Source organism: Microtus ochrogaster, linkage group LG2 (assembly GCF_000317375.1).
Source record: "Microtus ochrogaster isolate Prairie Vole_2 linkage group LG2, MicOch1.0, whole genome shotgun sequence".
NCBI classification, from domain to species: Eukaryota; Metazoa; Chordata; class Mammalia; order Rodentia; family Cricetidae; genus Microtus; species Microtus ochrogaster.
This window is the reverse complement of record NC_022028.1, coordinates 44934908-44961088: the sequence shown is the minus strand read 5'-3', so window position 1 is coordinate 44961088 and position 26181 is coordinate 44934908. Positions and strand designations below refer to the sequence as shown.

Sequence of the window (26181 nt, the reverse complement as noted above, 5' to 3'; positions counted from 1 at the left end):
TGTAGACCAGGCTGGTCTCGAACTCACAGAGATCCACCTGCCTCTGCCTCCCGAGTGCTGGGATTACAGGCGTGCGCCACCACCGCCCGGCGAGAATCTTAATCTTAATTCAAACTCTTTATCATTTAACTTCTCATCTCATGAAGTATAATTACGTCCACCAGGAAGAATAGGAAACCAGGTGACCAGGTGCAGTATCCTCGGGATTGAGGTTAAGGCACGGTCCTCATTCCCCCACTTTTTTAAAACCAAATATGGATGGCTTACATTCAAGAATGCTTTTTAACAGTCTTTCGGGAGTCACGAAACTGTTCCTCCTCCAATTTTGTCGGGCCTGCCCCCTGTCTTCATCCCCTTTTACTCATTCTGTGAACTGTGACAAAGTCCTTATTGGTAACTTCCATGATAATTTATGCTTCAAATAGATGGGAACTAGTAATTGATCAAATTTTGGGTTTGTGAATTTTAGGAATAAATGGCTAAAGGATGGATCTTCCTGTATACACCCTGGGAAGGTAGGGGGAGATGGCTCTGAAAGAGGTCCTGTCTGGGAACCAGCCACTCAAAACGAGCATTTAGACAGATTGCTCTATGGAAAGGAAAGGACATTTAGGGTAGAACTCTGACTATAACTCATTTGTTATGTGTTATAGTCATCCCTGAGAACTAGATCTTCATATAGGTCATTAGTATGGTTTTTCCATAAGTCTAGCACATACACAGTGTGAAGTATAAGCTGCTTAGAGAATATCATTACATCCCACTCTGGGTTAAGAAGCTGTGTGCTAAATCAAACTTGGTTCCCAGCAACTTTGCGGACACCGTCACTCACAAACCTCTATTCTATTGGTTAGAATCCTCAGTATGGTCTCTGTAGGGTGAGTCAGAGGATCGTAATAGAAAACTCAGAGACTCCTAATGGTACAACTGAGTTATTAGATATTTAAGATACTTGGATTAGGTGGAACTCTGGACTGTGTTTAGAGGAAGAATGTTAAATAACTTTACAGCTTCTGAATTATATCTGTAGAACCAGAAAACCAAATTTGGCATGCTAACAGAATCCTAAGTAGTTGCAATTCAGGACAAAGACATCGATGTTCGTTGATACCCTGACTTAAAACTCCAAAGCAAAAAAGCAACATATAGAAAGAAAATGCATTAGAAAACATCATTAAAAGTTTTGACTGAAATGAAAGAAGATAAAACTAGCTTCAAAGGAACCACTATTCATCCTATACATTATACAAAGGCTTCCCTCGAAGGCTTGGCGCTGTACCATATGATAAGGCCCTTACCTCTGGTGCAAAGCCTCCCCTGAAAGGCAGAAATGGAAATTTGTATTAAATGCATGGATTTTCAGACCAGAGAGAATTACAGATAAGGACCATTTAAGGGAATCAGAGGAAATACGATAAGTTTTACTAAAAATTGTCCGAGTGGGACATCTTTCCTATAATATTATTAAGATGAGAAAGTTATGAGCCATGCCTGATTTGCTAAAGATTATCTCCACAGATTTTTCTCTCTTATGACCAACTAAGTATATCCATTAAGCAGGTAAAGACACCTGCCACACAGCCTGAAGACCTGAGTTCAAACCTCAGAAATCACATGATGGAGGAGATAACTGAAGCCTGGAAGTTGTCCTCTGACCTCTATCTGTACGCATGCTACGGTCCATGTGCTCTCTGTCCCCATGCACACACATACACTGAATCCATAGATGTGAAAATAACTTAACAAGAATGTGTAATCATTCATTCTGATTCTATTATGATCAGATGGCTGAAAGGTATTCTGTGCTGTCTCTTCTATAAGTCTTGGTAGGAATAACAGTTTCATTGAGGAAGAGATGCTTCTTTTTTTAAATATTTATTTATTTACTTATTATGTATACAATATTCTGTCTGTGTGTATGCCTGCAGGCCAGAAGAGGGCATCAGACCCCATTACAGATGGTGTGAGCCACCATGTGGTTGCTGGGAATTGAACTCAGGACCTTTGGAAGAGCAGGCAATGCTAGGAAGAGATGGTTCTTAAACAGAAAATAAGACAGATATGTCCACACTCAGATTATATACTTCAAAGTGATTGCAATTCTTTTGTCTGTGTCAACTTGATTCTAACAAGAATGAAAACAAAAGTAGTTACAACTTCCCATGGGTCAATAACAGTATTACAAGTAAAGCGAAAAAGGCTCTAGAGAGTTAACCTTCAAGTACTCAAAACTATAAAAGGTAAGTAAAGTTCATGGACCACAAGTTGTCCAATATTTGACTGCACTTGAGAGGTACAAGGGAGTGTAACAAGAAGGATGCTACTGATTATGGGACTTTTCTTATCATCTGTGTATTTAATCATTAGGCTGAGGCTGTTAATCTAGTTGCATACGCCTGTTACGAAGAGATGTTACTGAGTTAAAGGTATGGCTTTCTAAGGTACAGCAAAAGCATCTTTGCAGTACACAGGCAGTCATAATTCTATAGCAGTGGTTCTCAACCTGTAGGTCATGATCCCCTCTGGGCATCAATCAGCCCTTTCACAGGGGTCAAACTTCAGAAATCCTGCATATCATATGCTTACATTACGATTCATAACAGTAGCAAAATTATAGCTATTAAATAGCAACAGAAGTAATTTTATGGCTGGGGGGTCACCACAACACGAGGAACTGTGTTAAAGGGTTGCAGCGTTAGGAAGGTTGGGAACCACTGCTCTGCGGAATGGGTTCTACACATCCAGATGTGTCTCCAGTGATTTCCCCAGAGCTTGGTGGAGCTGCTGGTAATGGGCCAGTGCAGCGTGAAGTTATCCTGCACAGCTTATTTTCCTAAAGTTTCGGTAGTCAACTTTCCAAAGGGTTTACATACTTCTGCTGATGCACGTGGCTATTACAATCCTTCTGATTCGTGTAAAGCTTTATACAGATTCGAATTTATCCCACTGTCTTTTTAGAGATAATGAGACACAGCTCATATTTAGGGCTTCATTCTGTTGATGCCACACATACCAGGTACTGTATCCAGACAACTCTTATTTTCTAGGATAGTTTGCAAAAAATTCAATATCCTGGTTTAGTGGGCTCCTGCCTACAACCCCGACACTTGGAAGGCTGAGACAGGAGAATTGGCACTAGTGTAAGGTCAGTGTAGACTACATAGCGAGTGTGAATTTATTGTGAGTTATGAGCTCAAGGTGACAGAATAAGATCCTTTTTCAAAAGTAATCACACACACATATGGATACACACAAATGCATGCACACATGTACACACACACATACATTCTGGTGTTTTCATTGGGCGACTATACTGCTATTTGAGCTCAAAGGCAGAAACAAACTTACATGAGGTATATAACACAGTCAATATTCATAATTATCTGTGTTCTTTCAAAACATGAATGTTGATAATTATAAAATCAGTCAAATAATATCAATGTATCTTTTATGTAATTCTCTCACATGGTGTGTAGTAATCATTCATTTTACATCCTACGTCTGTATACATTTAATTTTAATAATGATGAATGTATGATGGATGTTGCCTTTGGATTTTAAATAAGCTATCTATCCGACCTTGATGCATCGAGTGGACCTTCACAAATGCAAAGGAAAGGGTGTCCTTTTCATACAGACAGTGGTCAGCTTGGAGTTTGACAAGAGGAGGAGCATTTAGGCTTACTGATCTAAATAACCTTTATAGGGCTCATGTGGAAGATAATTCAACTGGATTTCAGCAACAGCCTGTCAGAACCCACCACAAGTTCTCAGGTCTATGACCAGCTGCCACCAGAAACGCCAACTGAATCTTTTTAGTGAAAGAGAGAAAACACGTTCAAGAATCCCTGGAGATCAATCACCTTTGATTTGGAGGAAAAGCATCTGAAGCAGATGGGCTACCAAGAACAAGTATACTTGCTGATTTTTCTTTTTTTAAAAAATCTATTCTTGTTAATCAGGAATGAACATTAAATTATTGGGAAGAACTGTCCCAAATTTTAGAGCCAAACCAAACCAAACCAAACCAAAAAACAAAACAAAACAAAACAAAAAACAATGAATAAAAACACCACCTCAGAGATGACACACCAGCAGTTTTCTCAGGCTTGGTGGACACACAGAAGTAAAGTCAAGCTTCACCCTGGCTGGGACACTTCAGGAAAACATTGGAAGATATAGTGGCCATCACAGCTGCTCTCCTGGAACACTGCATGGGGCTATATTGGAACTGCACCTTTCTCTCTTTAGGTGTGTGTCTTCTCAAATACTACAGTTCTAGAGTCCAATGGATAAAGGAATTTGTTTCAAAAGTAGGGATATCTAGCAGTTAAAATTTGATCAATGAGTTTCATTGGAAAAATAGTTATTTGGTGGCTACATAGAGTACATCATGTAACTATATATGTAGATATAATTATGACCAATGTATATGCTTCATGAAGACAGTGGTGCTTAGCTTTGATCCCCAGAATTCCAGCTGTTGAGCTCAGGAATATTTTAACAACTATTGCAACTATGGGACTCTCTTCCCATGGGATAAATATTTACCTGTGGTCTAAAACAAGGAGCAAACATATGAGCATAGAGGGGATAGTTCACCAAGTATAATGTCTCTTCTTTTTGAACATGATTTTATTTTGTTTTTTAAATGAATCAGATATCAAAGAATATTTTCTTGAAAGGAAGAGTCCTAAAATTATAATTAAAGAGATGATGTCATCACATGAGAAGGCTAAATTAAACAGCATTTTAGGCACCTCTGATAAAAATAAGATGTCTTACAAAAGTCAAGGGCATGAGATTTATTTTCATCATAAAGAAGGAAACAGAAAGCACCGAGAGCAAGGAATAGAACAGTAACTGAAAACAGGAGAGATTTATCGTCTGAAAGCATACTAATAAGATCAAAGCAAGCCAGAATGGAGGGTATCATAAGAAAACCGATAACTACATATTATAGCACCTGAGATTGATTTGAAATCCCTGCTGTCTGTCACTCCCTACATTTCGAAGGAACATTTTACCTGGGAAACATTTCTTTCCACCAAATACACAGACTTTAAGAGAATAACAAGCCCAAGAGAGAGCACTATTGCTTACTAACAACCTGCTGTCTGTTTCTCCCCACTAGAATTTACATCAAATGATGGTCAGAAACTTAAGACAAAAGAAAAAAGTAACATCGCCTATCAGCAAAGTCAACAAGCCTTTGGTTTTAGTTGGATCAGTACTTTTCATGCCCATATCGCCCCAGGAAAAACAGAGAAAGTTACTTACTTTTTAAAGAAATGGAGGGCAAATAATGCTACCTTGAAGTTAAGAAAATTAAGGTAAATCTACTCTAGGAGTTAGTGGCGATGATGTTAATTTAAATTAAAAGTGTGGAAGAAAACAGCATTGCATTGAGTTTGGGATTAAAACAGTGGATTCTTCTTTGACGTTCAAATTCTCGTGCTCCACTTGAGGATCATGACCAAGAAAAGAACTGCCCCAGTTAAAACAGAAGCAACATTACAAAGATGTTGATTGACGGTGAGGTTGCATATCAATTCCCTCAACAACCCTAACCAACGTTTCCTGGCTCTGGTCACACGTGGTTTCCACGTCTGTTTTTACTGGAGGGCAAAACGTGTGTAGTTTTGAGATGTCTGTGGGTGGACAGTTTTTTTCTATGTGGCTATACATGTTAGACACCGACTTCTCGAGTTCTGCTAGGTTTTTCACATGTCTGAGGACCCCTTTTGGATGTCTGTGAGGTTCCACGTCACACAGCGGTTTGGATGCTGGTGGCTGTGTCGTAGAAGATTTAGTTTCTCTGGCGTGTGTGACACTGGCAGTGCATTTAACGGCTGGGAGAGAAATGCTGTCTGTGGGTGGAACTGAAGTGGAAGGAGGCAGTGGGCAGAGACGTGGAGCTGGCGGTCGAGGAAGAGGAGGAAGCGATGGTGGCGGAGGTAGAGAAGAGGTCCGGGGGGCGGAAGTGGGAAGAGAAAATGTAAGAAGTTGGGGAGGAGGAGGGTTAGGAGGAGAGAGGGGAAGAGGAAAAGTAGTAAAGGCGACAGGAGGTCGAGGAAGAGGAGGTCGTGGAAGGGAAGCAAGGATGTTAGGTGGATGGGGAAGGTTTTCAAAGGAGTTCCTCTTTGTTTCCGCATCTACCATACAAGTTGGGGTCTCTCTTTTAAAGCCTAGAGAATTTAAAACACAAGGTCTTGGAGGAGGAAGTTCCAGGGTGCAGTCAGGAGTGACAACGTTCGGTTCTGACCGGAGTTCCACCGCTCTTGAAATAGTCGGCAGAGTTGAGAAAGAAAAGTGAGACCAAGATGAAGAAAAGGAAGAGCTCGTGGAAAGAGATTTCAACTGCTCTGTTTGTTGTACGACCAGGGTGTCTCTGTGCCCCCTTTCTTTCTCTGACCCGTGGGCATCTTCGGTTGTGAGCATGACGTTGCTGCTACCTCTCGGGGTTGGGTGGGGTCCAACGCTTTCACATTCAGCTTTCTGCCTGGTGATCTGCCACTCCACCAGGTCTATGGTCTCCGGTCTGTGTGGAGTTTTCCACATGAGCCTCCTAGGAAAACTCACAGACTGGTTCCACATCCTCTGAATCTTTTCTCGTGGGCCCCTCAGAGACTGACTCTTAACTTGTGGTCTGGGTGAAAACAGCTCTTCAAAATCTGTTCTTGGTGACAGGTCGGAATTGGTTGACCTTGGACCTATACTTTCCATATAGAGGGGATTATGGGTACTTAAATCATCCTCATCGGGAAGAAATGAGAACGTCCTTGCTGGCTTAGGCTGGCCGTCCTTAAGCGGTCCCTCTACATGAGCCGGCTCATGAGACTCAGTGGTACTGGACGAAAAGGCCATCCCATCGTGATGACTGGTCCTGTCTTCTGGGACTGAGTTATTTCCCCTGCTTTGTTCAAAATGGTAGAGAAGGAAAAGACTTGAAAGAGAAGAAGGAGACAGGTTGTGAAACAGCTTTCATAAGAGAGGCTTTCTCATGGCTACCTCTTACTGTACACTACAAAGGCCTAACCTAAAGCCCTGAAGGGGACCATCACCTTCATGCTCTATTCTAGAAAAGACAAGGAGTTGGGAGAGGCCTGAGATGTTGACATTAAAATATAAATCTCTAGACCGTCGCCTCCCCCCATATTTTTTGCAAAGTATCTGGGTCCATATCTAATGGTTTGCTCCTGTAAGTCCCTGCTTTGGAGAGTGTATATGGGCACCTCAGTTTTTTTGTGTGTACCCCAGGAAAAAAACCTCAGCTTTGACTGGGTACCCCACCTTGCTGGAGGATGCTCAGAGCCCGTTGTTATGCATGGGTCTTGGCAGTATCTCAGTTAGTAACTGCCCTTTATCTTGCATCTCACTAACTCTGGGAGCCAAATATATCCTCTGGTATAAAATTAAATTTGTAAGGCAATATAGAAAGGGATAGCGCCCTTCCCAGCTTAGAAGAACGACAGCTTCCAAAGACAGGATGGAAAGTTCTCAGTGAGTTCGGAAATCAGAACTAAGAAATCAGCTTCACCACACAATCCTGAACTAAAACGATTTCTTCCCATTTAAATTCTAGGCTTAATTATCTTACTACTCAGAAAACATAAATAGAAAGAGGAAAAAAACGTACATTTTCTGCAAACATAATGTGGATCAAGTTTTAATCAAAATTCCCGTTAATGAAAATATTTAGGCTAAAATAACATTGTTTTGGTATCACTCCATGGTTTGCTTATGCATGAATACCGAGCAAATACCACAGTAGGTGTGCATTCTGATTAAAGTTAAAAAGTTTCAGAGCACCAATCAAGAGCCTGAACTACAAGCCTTAGAACCCTTCCTTCAGAAAGGTTAAGTAACATGTACTTTACATAGCCCTGATTAAGTTTGTTCTCAAGCTAAAACATAACAGCAAATTAATTTTGTCAATTGTTTAATGTTTAACATAAAAGAAAATAAAATGTAAATATTTTAAATAAGAAATAGTTATTCAGGATGGGGTAATAGATTAGGCAATAAAATGATATGTAAGTTAGAAATTTGATGAGAAAAACAGGCATGCTCACAAACAGGCCTGGATTATCAGCCAATCTGAATAATTTAGAAAGTTTGGAAAGTGGACCAAAAACAGATAATAAAGACTTTTGCCTTTTCTGAGCTTGGGAAGTGATTTTGAAAACATATCATTTAACCTGACATTATATAGCCACCAGTTTTGGTGATTACATATAGGTCACTTAGGATAGAAAGAACTCTATGTCTGAATTAAAGATAGAGATACTTTTGAAACCTCGCCTGCTGGGTATGAGGGCTGTCAAACCAGAAGGGAAGTAGGCGGGGAGGATGAGATTTCCTTTTAAACACAAATGCCTACATCCTACATCCTGACAGATGTGGACCACTGTGCAGACACAATACTGCTTAATCTATCCCATTGCATCTACTTTCTAGCAGCCTTTTATTAAAATGATATTGTTTACTTACTTATGCCTATGATTCCACAGGTGAGAAAGAGGAAACAGGTGACAGGGAGAAAAAGTTTTAGCTGTCATTAATTTGAGATTATGCAATACTAACAGACACTTGCTTTAAACAATAACACATCCGTCCAAGAGAGAAAAAAAAATGCATGTTTATTTTTTAAAAAATGCTTCCCATTTATTTATGAGAATAATGCCTAATAATGTTTCAGATAAAATCTTGTGGCATTTACTCCAGTGTCTTATCATGTAGGAATTTAATTTAACAATCTGTTTGCTAGAGATATGTACAATTTATCTCTGCGAAACATCTGTTACCTTAATCATGCAACATAAACCTTAAATAATAATAAGAATCATGAATGTGTCATAACTTTAAAGATTGGTTAGTGTGTGCTGTGTTAGGGAGGTGGTACTGGGTTTGGGGAAGAAAGTAAATGTATCAAGTACAAGATAAGTATTATTATAGAATGTTAAATTTACATGAAGTTATTAATTACTATGTGAAGATTTGCTTTTCCAAAACTGTTTTTTTTCTTTTAAAAATAATTGGTAATAATTTCCTTGGAGCTAGTTTATTTTGTAGCTTGCTAGAATCCTTATCAAACATTTTCAATAGGAAAAATGAAGCATTTCTAAAAGTGAGATAAGGTTCAGAATTAAAATGTTTCAATACATAACTGAAAAATATACTACAACTTTTCAAGTGCAAATAGCCCTTAAAGACTCTTAGTTGCAATTTCCCCTCATCTATCTATCTATCTATCTATCTATCTATCTATCTATCTATCTATCTATCTATCTATCTATCTATGCCATTGTTCTCACGTGTAAATACTGCTAATTTTTTATCTACATTGTTGCTGGAAAGAGCTGCTCAGTATAATCAGAGAATCAACTCATATTGGCTCAATTCCTATTTCACCAGTAATTCAATGAGAGCATCATTGCAGACTATGAAAGAGGTGAAAACACATATTTAAGGAATGAATCCTGTATGCAAATAGAATGCTGTGCTTTAACATACATAGGATTTATATACTGCATAGTACATCTTAAGTATTAGATATATTTATACAACACTAAATGGCACCCATATACATTTTACAGCTTCATATATAATATTATTAATACTGTCTAAACTAGTCATGCATCCGTCCAAACTGGTTTTTCCAGTAGAAACCATTTTCATGATTTTTTTGAGATTGCTTTACTACTTTAAGTAAATGCTGAAAATGCTGGAAACATAAAAGATACGTGTTTTTAGTCACTAATAACAAAGTGTCCTGAGTTTAGCTCTTGTCAAAATTGTTTAGTATACTTGATTGCTTATTATGTCCCAAAGTAGTTACTCTTGAAGCTTTATAATAAATACAAATTAAGTCAGACTGCGTGGGTTGTATCATTTGACAGAAACAGTTGCAAAGTCTCAGCTATACATTAATAAGCTCTGTCAAAATGTCTGGCTTGAAATTGCTTAGGAATTCCACAGTGTAGTGGTGGGAACCACAGCTGCTTCCAGAGCAATACAGCAAGCAGACTGTGCAGAACACACTGTGTCATTTAACAGTTCAGATTTAAGTTTTCCTTTCTATAAAAGCCTACAGTAGTATCTTAAGAATGATTGGTTGTTAAACTATAAAATTTGGCTTTGATTGACAAATGGGAGGGCTTTTTTTTCTTTTTCTTTCTGCTTTTTTTTTCTTATCTCAAACCAGGAATTATCATCTTATACCATTTGGATTTTTTTTAATGATTTCCTATTTGGTTGCTTTTTAGAAATATATTTAATTTCTATAATTTTGTCCAGAAAATTGTCCCAATATCATTAAGCCTGGGAGATTAAATATAATATTCAAACTCTATTCTGCAGTTGTGTGCTAACATGGATGCTGCCTTTTAAAAAAATACATTTTTTTTTCTGTATTTTTTTCCTTGATTTGCTTGCTGTTTATTATTGGCTACACTTTTCCAACCTAACTTTTCAATTATTTTCTACTTAATAATAAATGATAAAGTGTAATAGGCTTACAGCTATTTTTCTGCATAGGCTTAGAGCTAGCTTCACTCGGAGCATCCACTCCATCCAACACAGCTGGTCCCCCTGTTACTCACATGGTGCTGTCTCCCAGCTCCTCATAGAGATGTGGCCCTGGAGGTGGTGGTGGTGGTGGTGCCGCAGGCACAGGAGCTGCAGGCTTGGCTGCAGGCATGGCAGACTGGATTCTTGCTGTCTTGGTGCACTCGGCCTGGCGTCTTGAGTAGAGTAAGGTTGTCTTGTAAAACTCAGTTTAGAATCCAAAAACAATCAGTAGGCTATTATTTAAATGAGGTCTTTTATCAGCGGGACCCACTTAAATTAGGCACAAATATTTGAACTAACAAATTGACATAACAGAATAACCTCATCTTCAATATGCAAATGTTTTCCCCTTGAATAAACAGAATTCACAGAAATATTTTCAAATTAAGCTAATTTCTACTAATGTCCATGTCAATGATGTTAGAGGTGACCTATGGTTTTAAATGTCACAGATGTATTTAATGTCTTTCTTAGAATTAAGGCATCAAATTGTAAAAATGATTAGAACACACCTTAATTTTCATGTTACTGTTCTGTATTACAATGGTCTAAAATCAGCTTAAACACACACACACACACACACACACACACACACACACACACACACACACAGCTCAAAATCTTAAACTCAAACAAGCACTAAGAAAATAATACACAGTTCAGGACGATATGACGACTTGATCAATATAATCTGTGAGGTCTCATTTTCTATTACATAAATTCATGTGCAAAAATATTCATAATTATACTTACACTTTAAACCTGATTTGGAAAGCAGTGTGCAGGAGGAAGAGAGAGCAGCATTAGAATACTGTACTAATGGATTTCTAACATGACTTTCTATAAATTACGAACAATTTACTGATTCATCTCATAATGCCACAGTAGCAGGGAAAGGAGGGACTTTAATCTGGTGAGTGAATGAGCAGAATCTTACAAGTTATTAAAACATTCACTACAACGAAAGAAATAGGTGAACTGAAGGGAGTAAGAAAAACTGAATTAAAACACAGACCTGTGAGTTTAAAATCTCATGAGAAAACAGAAACTTGAAGATGGTCTGATATTTGTAAGTGTTTTTTTTCCCATTGGAGGAATATTGATTTCACTGGTATCAGAATGTGATACACTCCTTTAAGGAATAGTTGAATGATGAAGGAGAAAGAACGCGTCAAGATGTGAGAGTTAGCCAATAAGAGGCTAGCGCAAATGGGCCAAGCAGTGTTTTAATTAATACAATTTCTGTGTGGTTATTTCAGGGCTAACCTAGCTGGGTGGCCAGGACTAACAAGTGGGCCCTCATCCTTGCAACAAACACTACAGAATAAATGTGGAAGTTAATACTATATTGATGTCTTAGTGATGTAAAGCGATTTCTTTCAGTACTGTTTATGAAGAACATTTAATATAATATATAACATTTAATATACCATATATAATAATTGATTTGTTAAGAAAACATTAACCTTAGCTTGTATCAACCCAAATGTTATGTTTGCAAGGCCACATGATCTTTGTTATAAAATTATCTGTGTAACATCTTTGCGTGGAACACATCTTGGACATTTTAAGTTGGAATTAACTCACTGCATTCAGTTTTAGAGAAAATTATTTAGTGATTGAAAAGGTATGATTACCTAATTTCGAACATCAACTAGACACCATGGGAAGGTGAAAAACTCATTAAGGAATTGCTTCTATTAGACCGGCTTGTGGGTGCTTGTGCCTGTTTTTCCCCCTCAACATCTCACAAGTTAGATACATCTTTGAAGAAAGAAACTCAATGAGTAATATGCTTCCATCAGATTGCTCATAGGTAAGTCTATGGGGCATTTTCTTGTTGGATGATTGAGGTAGGCAAGCTCAGTTTATGGGATGTAGCGTCATTCCTGAGAATGTATGCTTGATTGTATAAGAAAGACAGCTGGACATGAGCCTGGAAGCAAGTCAGTAGGTAGGACTCCTCCATCGCCTCTGTTTCAGTTCCTGCCTCCAGGTTCCTGTCTTGAGCTTCAGTCCTGGCTTCCCTGGATTATGGTTTATAATCCGTAAACCAAATAATCTCTTCCTTCTCCAAATTGGTTTTGGTCAGTGTTTTGTCACAGCAACAAAAAGCAGGTTAGGACAGAAAGGTTTCAGTGTACGAATACATCAGGAGCACCTTAATACTTTCCCTGCAGGTATGTTAAATAGTGGATAGCTTTTCTGCAATTATTTGCTATATATCAAATATTTATAAAATTTATTGTAATCATCCATCATTTACGCTTTGTGGCACTCTGAGGGCGACTTCTCCTGTTCATCAACTCTTCATTTTTTAAAGTGGCTGCCAGTAGGGATGCGTTACTAACTTCTCACACCTGGTATTAGGCCCAATGTATTTTTTGCTTACCTCATTGCAGATATTTCAAATACTTAAATACCTTGACTACCTAATGTATTTTACTGTAGGCAGAGAGGAGACTAAGACTCTATCTAGCCATTCTATCTATGATAAGATACGCCCTAGCAGGGGGTGCCAGGAAGAGAGAAGCCACATCAAAAGCCACAGGTGTGGTGTTGAGAGTTTACCAAGATTTTGCTAACACTGCATTGTCTTCAAAGAGGAAAATGTAGCTACAAGGATTAAAATGAACAAAAAAAAAAAGGAAGAAATAAAAAAAGAAATGATAGAACAACTAATACGACAGTGTCTGGTCAGGTTAGAGACCCTGCAATCTTTCCCTTGAAACTGGGTGAAGAGGGACTCCGATATCATCTCGCACTGCTTTCTCTCTAGGGGATTTTCTTGAGAGCGTTTGGCTTTCAGAAGAGAACGCACAAAGCCAGGAAGATAATAGCACTGTTAGCATAGACTTATTAGGAGCAAAGGGTACTAAGAAATGTATAGCAAGTCTGCGGTGCTGCCCTTGAGGAAGGCGTTTTGGTACAGGCAGGAAAACACGGTGACGGAATAGCTGCGCCATCAACATTGTGCCCAAAGGCCACTTTACCAGGCAGCTTCCCGAATACCTTCCTGAGAGTATCCACTGAGCGTCTCCCATACTCACTGTCGGTAGCTCACTAAGACAACCAAGATGGCCGGGATGCAGCAGAGGATGATGATGAAGGCCAAAGCCAGCAAGGCCCCTTCCGTGTACCCTAAGCTTTCCCCTCGCTTCTTGATGCTTGTCACGGCCTCAGGAGTCCGGATCTCCAGAATGCGTCCTCCTTCCCCGTAATAAGGTTGAAAGTCTTTATTGATATCGAGCAGTTTGCCATCCAGGAATCTTTATTGTGAGGCAAATTGAAAAACTACATTAGAAGAGCACAGCTGATTTGAAATTAAAATATATCTTTGAAGAAATGAGTAAATCCGTAAATGATACCCTGGGAAACCAAGAAAAATTCGTAGTTTTAAAATGGCTAGTGTTACTGAGGTAGCAGTTTAGGAAAATTCTAAATGCCAGATAGTATCTTTTCAAAAAATTATTTTCATTTTCCATATCCTTTTGTGGTTTGCTCTCAGATATTTTATCCTAAATTGCTCATGAACACAGTTCAAATTACACTCCAATCATTTCAGTCTTTGCCATCAGTTAGGATCCTTAAGATGCAAACATACTTCCGCTAAGATCCTGAAATTTATTACCAAAATCAAAATAAATTTATCTAGAAAATAAAGGAGACTGGTAGATAAAAAACTAGGGAAAGATGTATTAGGAACAATTGTCAGGAAGAATATAAGCACGGCTCTGAAAACCTACATCGGACTCATAAATTGTGTTTACATAGGACTACACGTCGATGTATGTTTTCATTTCTTCCCAGCAATCTTCAGGACACTAGGTGTCGCTAGAATCCAGCAAAAATCTGGACACGGTCTTAAGAGAATTAGAACAGATTAACAGCCAATGAAAACGACGTAATAACATTCTATTAAGGATTTTAGGCTTTCTCTCCTTTATTGTTTTTCTTTCTGTCCTCCTCCTCCTCCTCTTTTCCCTCCTCCTCGCCCTCCTCACCCTTCCTTTTCCTCTTCTTTCCCAACCCCTTTCCTTTCTGTGTAAATTCAGCCGTTGTCCAGAATACAGAGCACGCGACTGTGAGTTTCCCTTCACTGAGCCCTCCCGAGTCAGGAGGACAGCAGACACTGCTTTTCTTTTTACAAGAGAGCTGTGAGAAGACACAACGTCTTCCTAACCTTCAAAACTGCTGAAGTCATGGCAGGCAATCTCCTCCACCATCGTCTGTTTCTCCCTCTTAGTCTGTGCACAGGAGAGGGAGGTTCCTAGGAGGAGATCTCAAAGTGCTGTTTGAGCTCCTGATTTTAGCTGACTCCTGCTGCCCAGGTTTCTAGCTTCGGTCCAGTCTGCGCAGGACTTGGAAATGGTGTGTGAGGATACTACACCTCCCTCTTATTTGACTTTAACAACATTGAAGTAGTTTTTAAACTTTAATTATCCTTAAATAAGAATCATGTATAGGTGCTACAGTTACTGCATGGCTTACTATAATAAGATAAAAACCACTTACTTAAAAAGCTCATTTCTGTCGATGGCTCTGTTGGTCTGGGGGTCGATGGCATAGACAGTCAGATCGCACTTGCTATAGTCTTCTAAGGAGAAGGCGTCTCCATGGCGACGGGCACCAATGGACTCTACCACAACCTTGGCACCAGGAATTTGCTCCTGAACATAGCGATCCAAAATCCTAGATACAAAATAACACATAAATATGACATTCTGGTTGATTTAGTGAGGATTAAAAAAAAATCCACCTCAATCTGAAATGACACTTATTTTAGTAAATGATAGCCAGTTTCTGCTCATGTTTACTACGTATGAACCATTGGGCAAAGTCTCTATGGGTCTTCAGCATTCAACTCTCAATGATTTTGGAGGATGAATAAGCATAAGACGTTATCAATCATGTGAATTTATGATATCTTTGAGTGTTTACTTGGCTCACGGGAAATGTCAGCTCTATTGCTCAACCGAAGCTGTCGCTGGTTTAAAGGTGACACAGGACACTGGGACTCTCCACTCATATTGTTGATATCGTAAATGACCCCTCTGCAGGAGCATGTGATACTAGCAACATGCTACACTGGAGGACTAGAACACTGGCTTTCCCAAGGGCACAAAGGTCACCATGGAAGAATGTAGACATGTTTAGTGAGTTTACAAGACTAAATATTCCATGAACATCCTAGAAGCTCGTTAGGATAAATATAAACACTTAAAAGACGTATTATCATCTTCCACGGAAAAATAAATTTTGGTAGAAGATAGAAATGATGTTATCCATTAGAATATTTTTTTGAGAGTATAACTTTTCTATAATTCTGTAACTTGATCTTAATTGAAAATACCTATTATTAAACATTCATTGTTCTCTATATTTATATAAATAGGAACTTCTTTAAAAATATCTTTATTATTAAAACATTATATCACTAACACTTGTAGAGAATATTAGAGTATATATTAGAATCTTATATTTAAGTGTAAAGTATTAACAATAGCCGTATATGTCAAGTTCTTTTGAGGTAGGGTCTCACTAAGCAGCACAGGTTGACTTAAAACTCAATCCATAGATCACCGTCTTTTCATGCAGAAACCCTTCTTTACCCAAAATATCTTCATTCTTACATCTTTCTTTTCCACGTATTTTTCTCCAACTTACTGCCTCCTTTTCATTTTATACCCTTTTATGTTACCACGAGTCAAAGGGAGATTAACAAAATTATCATCTTATTAATAGAAATTTGAATTCAATATACATATATAACATAGTGTAATAACATTGCCTTTGTGCATATTATTATACTAAGAGACTTAGTACGTTTCCAGGGAAACCCCATACAAAACACAAGACAGCAAAAATATCTTTTCAGTCTTTGTCGAGAATGATTTACAGTGGCCTTGCTGTCGACTTGGAGTGAGTGCAAACAGCAGATGGAGAAAGAAACAAGAGCAGAGACAAAGCCAAAGATGTGATCTTAGTCAAGACACAGAGGTACGAGTTTTATAGGCACATAAAAGAGGAAGTGCAGGGGTTATATAATGTATGATATTAAAATCTCTAAGGTCAAAGTCCAATCTACTTAAATCAATGGAATTCTCTTAAATTATTGATCTGTTCATGGTAGCAACTACAAGGAATAGCTTAAAAGAAAATAATGCATATCTAATTAAAGTTCATTCCCAATTTTTTTTGGGGGGGGTTGGTTTGAATATGCTTTAGCTAAATGTTACACCTTGGTAAAAAGTACCAGACTGCAAAAACTGACCTCCTGGATGTGTGGTGACCACAGTTGGAGGCCTATCTAATGTGGACACAGGGGCTAAACAGGAGAATATTTTGCCCTCACCATCCAAGGTTAACTAGATACCAGGGGACTGTGGGACCATCTCTAAAATTTTCTGTAACTTTTTGGTGTCACTGGCCTCTTGTTCAGGGAAGCCATGGAGACCTCTCTTGGTGGACTCCAACCAGTATTCATGACATAGGGGGAAAGGTCCTCGGCGCTTTCAAGTGGAGCTGCAGCAAATCAAGTCCCTCACCTCAGCTCATTCTCATTCAGATGGAACAACTGGAAATGGAGACCTAATGAACCAGTAATGAACCAGAGGCTCTTCTGAGCCCAGCTGACCCCTGGGGAACAGACACACAACTGGCCTCAGCTGTGAAAAAGATGGTTAATTTTCTCCACTTTCCTGACCTTAAATACCCAAAAAGAAGGTATAAAAGATTAGAACAATTGGTATATTTCTATAACAGTCTGAAAGGACTATGCTCCCTAAATACTATACTTAAATCTATATAAGATGTTATTTAGACAACTATTTCTCACTAATGATATTGATTATAAGTGTCCCAGATATAAGATACCATGACATTGACTTAATTCAATACTGCAGCACCTACTTGCAACAACAGCAACTAAACAAGATAGTTCCACTGTTATTTTAACTTAAAGATCAAATGCTGATTAAATTTGTTCTTTCTCTTGTTCTCTGGAAGCCACCCGGGAGGGACCTAACACTGTGATGCTAGCTACTCCAACAGCTTTCAGAATACCCAGAACAGATCCTTGGTTCAACACTCTTGAGCTCCGTCTTTGAAGCTAAAGGAAAACTTTGGAAGAACACAATGGAGGGAGACTTCATGGACGTTGATTGGACAATTAAAGGACATTCCGTATCTTGGCTCCTCCTGGCTCCCTGCCTAGGAATTGTAACACTAAAGACTCTTGTCTTTACTTCTTCCTGGCATCTCTACCCAGTCACAAGGCAAGGATTCTTTTCCTTCCTCCCTACCCCTGGCTGTCATAGCAATGTAACCATGAGGTACCTTTGATGTCCCCTAGATAGGCTTACCCCAACTGCCATGTCTGAAGACCCCACCCGGCACTACGAAGTCAGCTTTGGTCAGTGTCTCAGGTCCCTGAATGGCCCCTATTATATCCTCTTCTATGGAGAGGATAATAAAGCCAGGAGAGAGACATAGCAGGCAGTTTAAGCACAGGGGCCTCAGCGCATGCTCTCTGCCAGAAGTTGAAAATGTACTTGGTCCTGTCCTGGCCAAAAGCATCTGGGAGTCTAAAGAATAGTTTTGGTAGAGACTGAACATTTCAGATGGGTGAGTCAGTGACCTGGCTAAGGGATCATTGCTCTGAACAGTGGGTGCACCTTCAGCTATGTGGAAGAGAACGGAGGACTAAACAGCCCTATAACGAGATGATGTAAAACTCTTTCCTAGGACCCCCGCCCTCTAGCACAGTAGCCTCGAGAGCTTTGTTTTCCCAAATTACTCAGAAGAGTGCGACTTTCCATTTCCTCTTCTCTTCCAAGTGCCTGCTTTCTGTAGTGCTTCAGGCTTTGCTTTTTCTCTGAAGCATTCCTCCCCTAATGTGGCTGCTTCTTGACCACGTGACCAGCATGAACACAGGCTGAGCTCAAACCACCAGGAACTTTGCCCTCTTCTGTTCCTCATTTCTCCTCCAGGCACTTGCTAAGATTCACAGCTTGCCTACTCTCTTAAAACTCAGTATAATTGTCCTTGAGGTCCTTTTGGAGTCCATTCTTATATTTCTTTTTAATTCACAAGACTAAGAACCTCAAGAGGGGACCCTGATATCACCAGTGAAGGTGATTCTTCCAGGTCTCCTCCATGGGGACACCCACAGTATTCTCCCTGGAGATTCTTCTTGGAGAAACCCAGAGCCATCCCATGGGTGTGTCGTTCTGTGTGCCCCTTTAAGGTAATGATGTAAAACTCTTCCCTAGGATTCCCATCCTCTAGCACAGTAGCTGAGAGAGCTCTTTACATTCATGGCTAAAGTCTATATTAGAATCCCCACTCTAATCTACTTGAGTTCGAGGCCAACCTGGTCTACAGAGTGAATGCCAGGACAGGCTCCAAAGCTACACAGAGAAACCCTATCTCGAAAAACCAAAAATAAATGAATAAGTAAATAAATAAAAAAGCTTTCCCACTCTATTTCATTAAAGAAAACAAAGCAAATATTCAATACACACCCCATGCAAGTGAGGCATTGCTGCCCATGCCTGCAAATCCTAGAATTTGGGAGGTGGAGGCAGGAGAATCAAAGGTTCAAGCTTGTCCCTGGACAATCTGGTCTATATGAGAACTGTCTCAAACAAACAAACAAACAAACAAACAAACAAACAAACAAAGTGTGCAGCTCATGCTTCCTTAAATTTGACTCCTGTTTTGTTCTCAATAGTGCTGGGATTATTGGTATGTGTTATCATCCTGGTTAAATTTATCTGCAGATTTAATGCTCCTTCTCTGAAGTATTTGAGAGAGCAACATATTTGAAAACGTTGGTACATCTAGAAATAGCTTTGTTTCAAATATCAACCTGACCGACTTTCTGCTCTATTAAAAACTGCATCGCCTTAAGAGTCCAGTGCGTGCTACTTTTGCCCTTATTTCAAGAAAAATCAAGATCTTAACTTCGAAAGAAATTTGTATAACGCTGCATGCCAGGAGATGTTGCCAATTACAGTGAAATTGTTTTGTTTGCTTGATTGATCTTAAACTTGTGTAGGGCAGATGCGTGAAGCCTGTCTCATTAGAGCGCTGCTCTCTTTCTCATTTCTCTCATTCATTAGTTTCTCCACTTTTCCAGCTTATTCCTAGTGAGAATCCGAAGGAACAAGCAAAACAGGGAAGACTCATGGAGAGGGGACAGTCACATACCAGACACTGTGAATAGCTGACTGCAGTGTCTGTGGAAGGAGAGGGAAAGGGGTCTCAATTAACAGCAATATTTTTGATCTGTATTTTAGTTATTTTTTTCTCCCTGAGAGATTTACACTTATCCTAATAATGAAATCCCAAGAGTCACATAAAACACACAGAATATAAGAAGGGCCTCCATGCCAAATCACATTATAATTTTGACATTTTGTAGGTACAGACAGCACGAATATAGCATTGGAACCCAGAGGTTTGGCTTTGGCATTCAGTGCTTTTAAGCATCAGTTGCATAATATTAGACTAGTGATTATCTGTTTACAAAGTTTTAAGCTCTTCAGATATAATGTATTTATAATTAAATATATTAAATTTATCAATTATATATACTCTATTAAAATTAAAACAGTGGAAAATCATTCCCTGCATGGAATTATGTGTGTTAGTAACTAAACTGACTAAAGCTCCCTCCCTTAAGACAATGCCCATACCAGCTGCCAAATATGGCTGTCAACATCTAGAGAGGTCCCTCCCCACTCCAGGAAAGGTGTCTGTTCAAGAAACATTAAGAAATAGTGCAAAGCCCACTCAATATATAGGTCATCACAGTACTCTCCAGGCCATTGCTTTCTCTCTTATCCCTCTAGTGAGCCTCTATTGTTCCATAGTAAACTATGCTTGTCTTCTATACCAAGATCTATGTGGGTCTCATCTGAATTGTTTTGATGGGGAACACAAGGATCTGGGAGCAGAGAGGAGCCAGAGTGACATTCCTGCATCACATGTACTTACTAAAGTACTAATCAGTGATAAAGCAAAATGAGCTATCTAGCCCTGAAACTGTGGAGCAACCTTAGACGGTTATTATGAAGGAAGCCAACTTGAAAAGGCTGAATACTGAGTAACTCCATACATTATCGTCCTTCAGTTTCCATGGAGATGGTTTTAGAACATCTAGGGAACTGCAAAGTCTATGGATGATCTTCAAGTTTTTTTTTCTTCTGCAAAATGTCATAGCTATTGCATTTAATTTTTCCACATCCTGTCAAATGACTTGAACCATCTCTATATGACTAATAGTACCCAACACAGTATATATGCCATATAGATAGCTGCTATACTGGTTTGCTTGTCTTTCCATATTCAGCATTAACTACATTTTTCTTTCAAACATTGAACCACAAGTTGGTTAAACCCATAATATGTGGCCTACAGATGTATAAAGGCAAATTTACATTACATTTTGGACCCAAAAAAATCACACATTAAACAAAAGAGTGTGTTCTAGGGAATTGAGTAAGTGAAGGGTGACATCAAAATGTTGGACACAAATTATTACACCTGAATCAGACACTTAGAAACTGATTTTTCTAAGGGTGAATGAGACTGAGTCCTCACTTGGGCTACAAGGTAACTAAAGTGAATGACAGATTGGCTCCTCCTTGTTGGAGCCCATGTGGGTCCAACACAGATTCCCTAGCTCGGCTGGAACGGAGTCGCTAGGAATAAAACTGACACAGCTTACACGGTCATAATGGAAAGGCCAGATCTCTCTCCCGAGATCTCTCATTTATTTTCCAAACAGCTTATATAACCTCACATCAATAGAGCGGGAACACATTAGGCTGTTTCTTAGGCAACCAGGTGCCTGGGCTCAGGTCATGTCCGCATCTAGTAGTCAGGTAGGCCATGAATTAGCATCTCTATAAGACATCCTCCAAATTACAGAGGAAGGGAAGCACTGAACCTCTAAACTCTTAAGTCATCAGCTTCAGTCAACATCTCTTCTCAGGTAATCTACACTCTAACAAAAGAAGCTAGGAGCAGCACATCCTGGCTATTGTTAGACAGAGACAGCTTGTCTGCAGAGTTACATGATCAGCTCAGACTGGGCTAATGGCTCTTGTGCCATACCGAAATATGGGCCTACACCTCCTCCTCCATTCTGTGTGTGTCTCCTTCACTATGGGTCAGACTGTGAACTCTTTAACCACTTGAGGAGTGTCTAAGCCTATCTCATCTCCCTTCAAGGTTGAAGGCAAGATAAAGGTCATTGTCTTGAGTCAGCATCATCTGAGAGTTCAAGAAGAACAGGAACTCAGAGGAGTCAGACCCCCTACATATAAGAGAAATTATCAATGAGGGTAAGTCTGCATTGCGCAGCAGAAGTACTCATCTGGAAACCAGATTGGTCCCCTGTGGTGATGACCAGTTATTAGATCAACAGTCCATCTGAGGACAGTGACAATGATGGGTAAGTGACATGCTGGACCATACCTTGGCCAACATTGGTTAATTATGCATACTTCTTGGACTCTATTTGAACCCAAATCTTATGACAGCAGCTAGAAAGCAAACTTGGTGGGGTGTCACTGGGCCCCCTCTATGTCCTTCTCAATATGGCTACATAGGATTAATCTCCCCTCTTTGCTTTCATCTCTTTAATCAGCATTATTGGGATAGCTGGTCAAATTTATAATGTTGAAGCTGCAGGAACCTAGGGTTGTTTCTAAAAACTCTGGCTACATACACTGTTTAAATCCTTAGAACGTATTAGACCAACACTTAATCATAATATAAATTCTGGACTTAGGTGATAATTATGACTCAAAATGATGGTAAAGAATATACCATAATGCTGGATATGTGTAAAGCTGACAAGAGGTCAGGGATGAGGCACATGAAAAATCTCCATGGTTTCCTTTTAATATTTTCTAAAAAATAAGTTTAATAAATTCTGGTGATATTTGAAGAATAGAAGTAAAATATACAGAGCACACAAAGTCAGACAAGGTTAACCACAAACTCTATAGAGAAAATATTTTAGGCAATTGATACTTTAAAATCAAAGAACTAAACCTTTATCATTAAGTAGTATGACCTATAATAGGCTCTTTGAGAATGGCATTTCATATTGAATACCGGCAAGTGTAAATTTAATAATATGAGTGTCAATGTGAAGATGAATGCACTGGTGTAAAGTTCAGGATGTGCACAGGTTAGTGAGAGAAGTGGCATGAAATAAGTGTGTTTCCTCAAAACTGATAGAAATTCCTGTGATGTGATCATTTATCAAACATTCACATATGAGTGAAAGTACTGAGAAATTTTTATGGTGAAAATACTCCGAGTGATATTGTAATGATGTATATATTACTGTAATGTATAGAGTTACTCGTCAGTGATCTATTCTTTAGTGTGAATAAATATTATTAAGCATAATATTTATATTATACATGTACACATATTGTCTCTGTGCCAGCCACTTATCTATGTATTAGACATACAGGAATAAACAACAATAACATCTACCTATAACATCCACCAAGAATAACATCTAAAAACTATGCTGACTTCATCAAATTTATACAAGCAACACAAGACTGATGTGTACATTTTGGATACCACTGACTGTCACTTGTGTGGTCACAGGACATTTCTCTTAGTTTCACTACAGGCTCTGGTTTGTATTTAAGAAGAGGGTCTAGTCAATGTTTTAAAAATTAACAATGAGACTTGCTCATTGTCATGTACACAGAAAAAGGAGATATTGGTGACTGCATTTCTTACATCCCTACAGGGTACTTTGGCATCCTGTATGCTTAGCGAGGATGAAAATAAATGAAAACATAACTGTAGCATACATCTAAGAAGAATGAATTGAAGATGACTGACAAAAAATGAGAAGAGGAATTGTTCTGAGTTTAAATTCTCACCATTAATTGGGTCTACTTAAAATACAAATATTATTGTAACAAAAATCTAGATGACAACTCATGCAAGAAATGCTGCAGTGGTGCTGCTAGAAATACAGATGGATGATGCCAGTCTAGTGTTTTGAGCTGGTGTGACACCCTACCAGTTACTTATGGTTAGCGAGTGGCTTCATTCCACCCTGATAGGCTTTGATGTGCAATGTGAACAGAGCAGGAAGAACCTATGACCAACAGCCTCCTTTTTTCCACGCCTTCTCTAATCTATTTTTGAAGATTGAGAATGTCTTGCTTTGTTCCCTGGTGTGGCCTTAAACTCATAACCTCCTCCCTCAGTCTCGCAGTGTTTGACTTATAGACATGTACCACCTCACCTGGTTTTCTTCATCCTTTAAAGGCTCATGCCTTCTCACACTGTATTCTAAATTAAAGAAAACATTTTTTTTAAACTCACAGGAATTGAAAAAGCAATGTGTTTATCTATGGTTCTGGCTTCAGAAGGTCCTAGATTAGAGTCAAAGCAAAGAAATTTCAAAAACAAGGACAGGGATTATACTCCATTCTGAGGAGAAGATAGATAACACAGATAGACAAAGCTCTGCCAGAGAAGGGAAGATACACTACAGCAGGGATATATCCACATTATCTCATGTAACCCAGTGTGTCCCACCAAAGCTTTCAACAAACCTAGTCAACCCCTTCGAAGGTCAAGATGAAATAGAAAGCCTTCTCCATTTTCTCCAAAGGTAACTCTGAATCTAAAAATAATACTTTTCAATTTGTTCTACAAAACATGATGTTCCACCAAAAAGGGAACATTATCAAATCCTCCCCACAAAAAATGTTATTTTGATACCAAAACCCAATAAAGATACAATAATAACAACAACAACAACCACAACAGCAATAACAAGAAGCCATAGGCCAGTAAATCCAAAAATGCTCAAAAGAATACTTGCAAACAATCATCCTGAAGAAGCAAGGTTGGTTCAACATACACAATCAGATCATAAAGACAGAAAAATCTTGATACGTGGAGAAAATGAATTCTAAAATGTTCAAAAGCCTTTGTGATCAAAGTCATGACAGATATAGATATGATAAACCTGTAAATAATAGAGACTATATACAGCTCTCTTAGTTACCTTTCTATTGCTGTGATAAAAATGTTATTATGACTGAGGTACTGAAATAAAGGACACATTTGGTTTGGGGCTCATGGTTTCAGATAGAGTTCATTACCACCATGGGGGTGGGCACGGTAGCAGGCAGGCAGTCATGGTGCTAGGGAAGTAGCTAAGAGCTTACATCTTCAGACACAACCACAAAGCAGAGAGAGAGAGAGAGAGAGAGAGAGAGAGAGAGAGAGAGAGAGAGAGAGAGAGAGAGAGAGAGAGAGAGACACTGGGACTGGTGTAAGTCTTTTGAAACCTTAAAGCTTGACCCCAGTGAGATACAACCTCCAGCAAGGTCACACTTTGTAATCCTTCCAAACAGTTCACCAACTGGGGATCAAAATTCAAACATATGTCTGTGGCGGCCATTCTCTTTGAAATCACAACAACGTAACTAAAATTATGCCAGATGGGGTAAAATTAAGAGCACCATCTTCAGAGTCAGGAACAGAATACAGATGCTCACTCTCTTCTCACTTATGAAGTCATAGCTGGAGCAATAGGATGAGAGAAACACATAAAAGTAGTAGAAATATGAAAGAAAGAAGCTAAGCAGTTTCTGCTCACAAATGAAATGATTCTAAACTGAGAGCCTACAAAACCCTCTTAGATATAATAAACATTTTCAATAAAATGGCAGGATACAAAATCAATATACAGACATCAGTAGCCTTCACATGTGGCAACAATTAACTTACAAAGGAAGACATTAGAAAATTATCTCATTTATAATAGCTTCAAAACAATGAAGCAATCTGAATAAATCTAACCGTGAAAGTTTTTTTTTTCCATGAAAGTTAAAGACCCCTGCAATGAAAACTTCAGGACATTGAGAAAGAAAAATCAAAGATGAATTCAGCAGAATTAATAGCATGGAAATACCTATATTTCCAAGAGTAAACTATGGGTTCAATACAATTCCCATCAAAATTCCAATGCTATTTTTTTTTTATAAAACTAGGAAAACAATCCAAGAGCTCATATGGAACTGCAAAAATCAAACACTAAAGCAGTGCTAAGGATAAACAACATAGACAGAGTATTATGGTGCAGGGTCTCAAATTATACCACGGGACATTAGCAACAAAGACAGGCCTAAGAAGAGAGGTAAACTGATGGAAATTAATTGAGAACTTATATATAAGCTGGTATAGCTATTAGAACCCAGACATTGTAAGCTGACATAGCTCTGAGAAGCCAGACGTAAAGTGACATAGCTATATTCACCTAAGATTCGACAAAGATGTTAAAAACATGTAATGGGAAAAAACAGCATCTGTAATTAATAATACTGGAATAAAACTGGATATCTACCAGCAAAGGACGAAATTTGATCCATATACAGTGGATTCCCCTCTGTATGCTGTGACTACCTTTGGTTAATAAAGAAACTGTCTTAGGCCTGAGATAGGGTAGAGCTCGGTGGGGGAAACTAAACCGAGTGCCAGGAGAAAGGAGGCGGAGTAAGAGAGAAGTCATGGAGCCACTGCCAGAGACAGACATGTTGATAC

The 26181-nt window shown here is 38.8% G+C and overlaps 1 protein-coding gene across 1 annotated transcript in view; it reads right to left on the bottom strand.

The window, feature by feature from the left end:
- Pcdh15 (protocadherin related 15) overlaps positions 1-26181 on the bottom strand; it is a 1155509-nt gene that overhangs the window by 7051 nt on the left and 1122277 nt on the right. Inside the window, exons 32-36 of the mRNA XM_026785470.1 lie at positions 15088-15264; positions 13623-13841; positions 11326-11334; positions 10605-10745; positions 8494-8499 (exon numbers count right to left, since the gene is read on the bottom strand). Coding sequence (XP_026641271.1) covers positions 8494-8499; positions 10605-10745; positions 11326-11334; positions 13623-13841; positions 15088-15264 — 552 coding nt within the window. The remainder of the gene's footprint in view (positions 1-8493; positions 8500-10604; positions 10746-11325; positions 11335-13622; positions 13842-15087; positions 15265-26181) is intronic.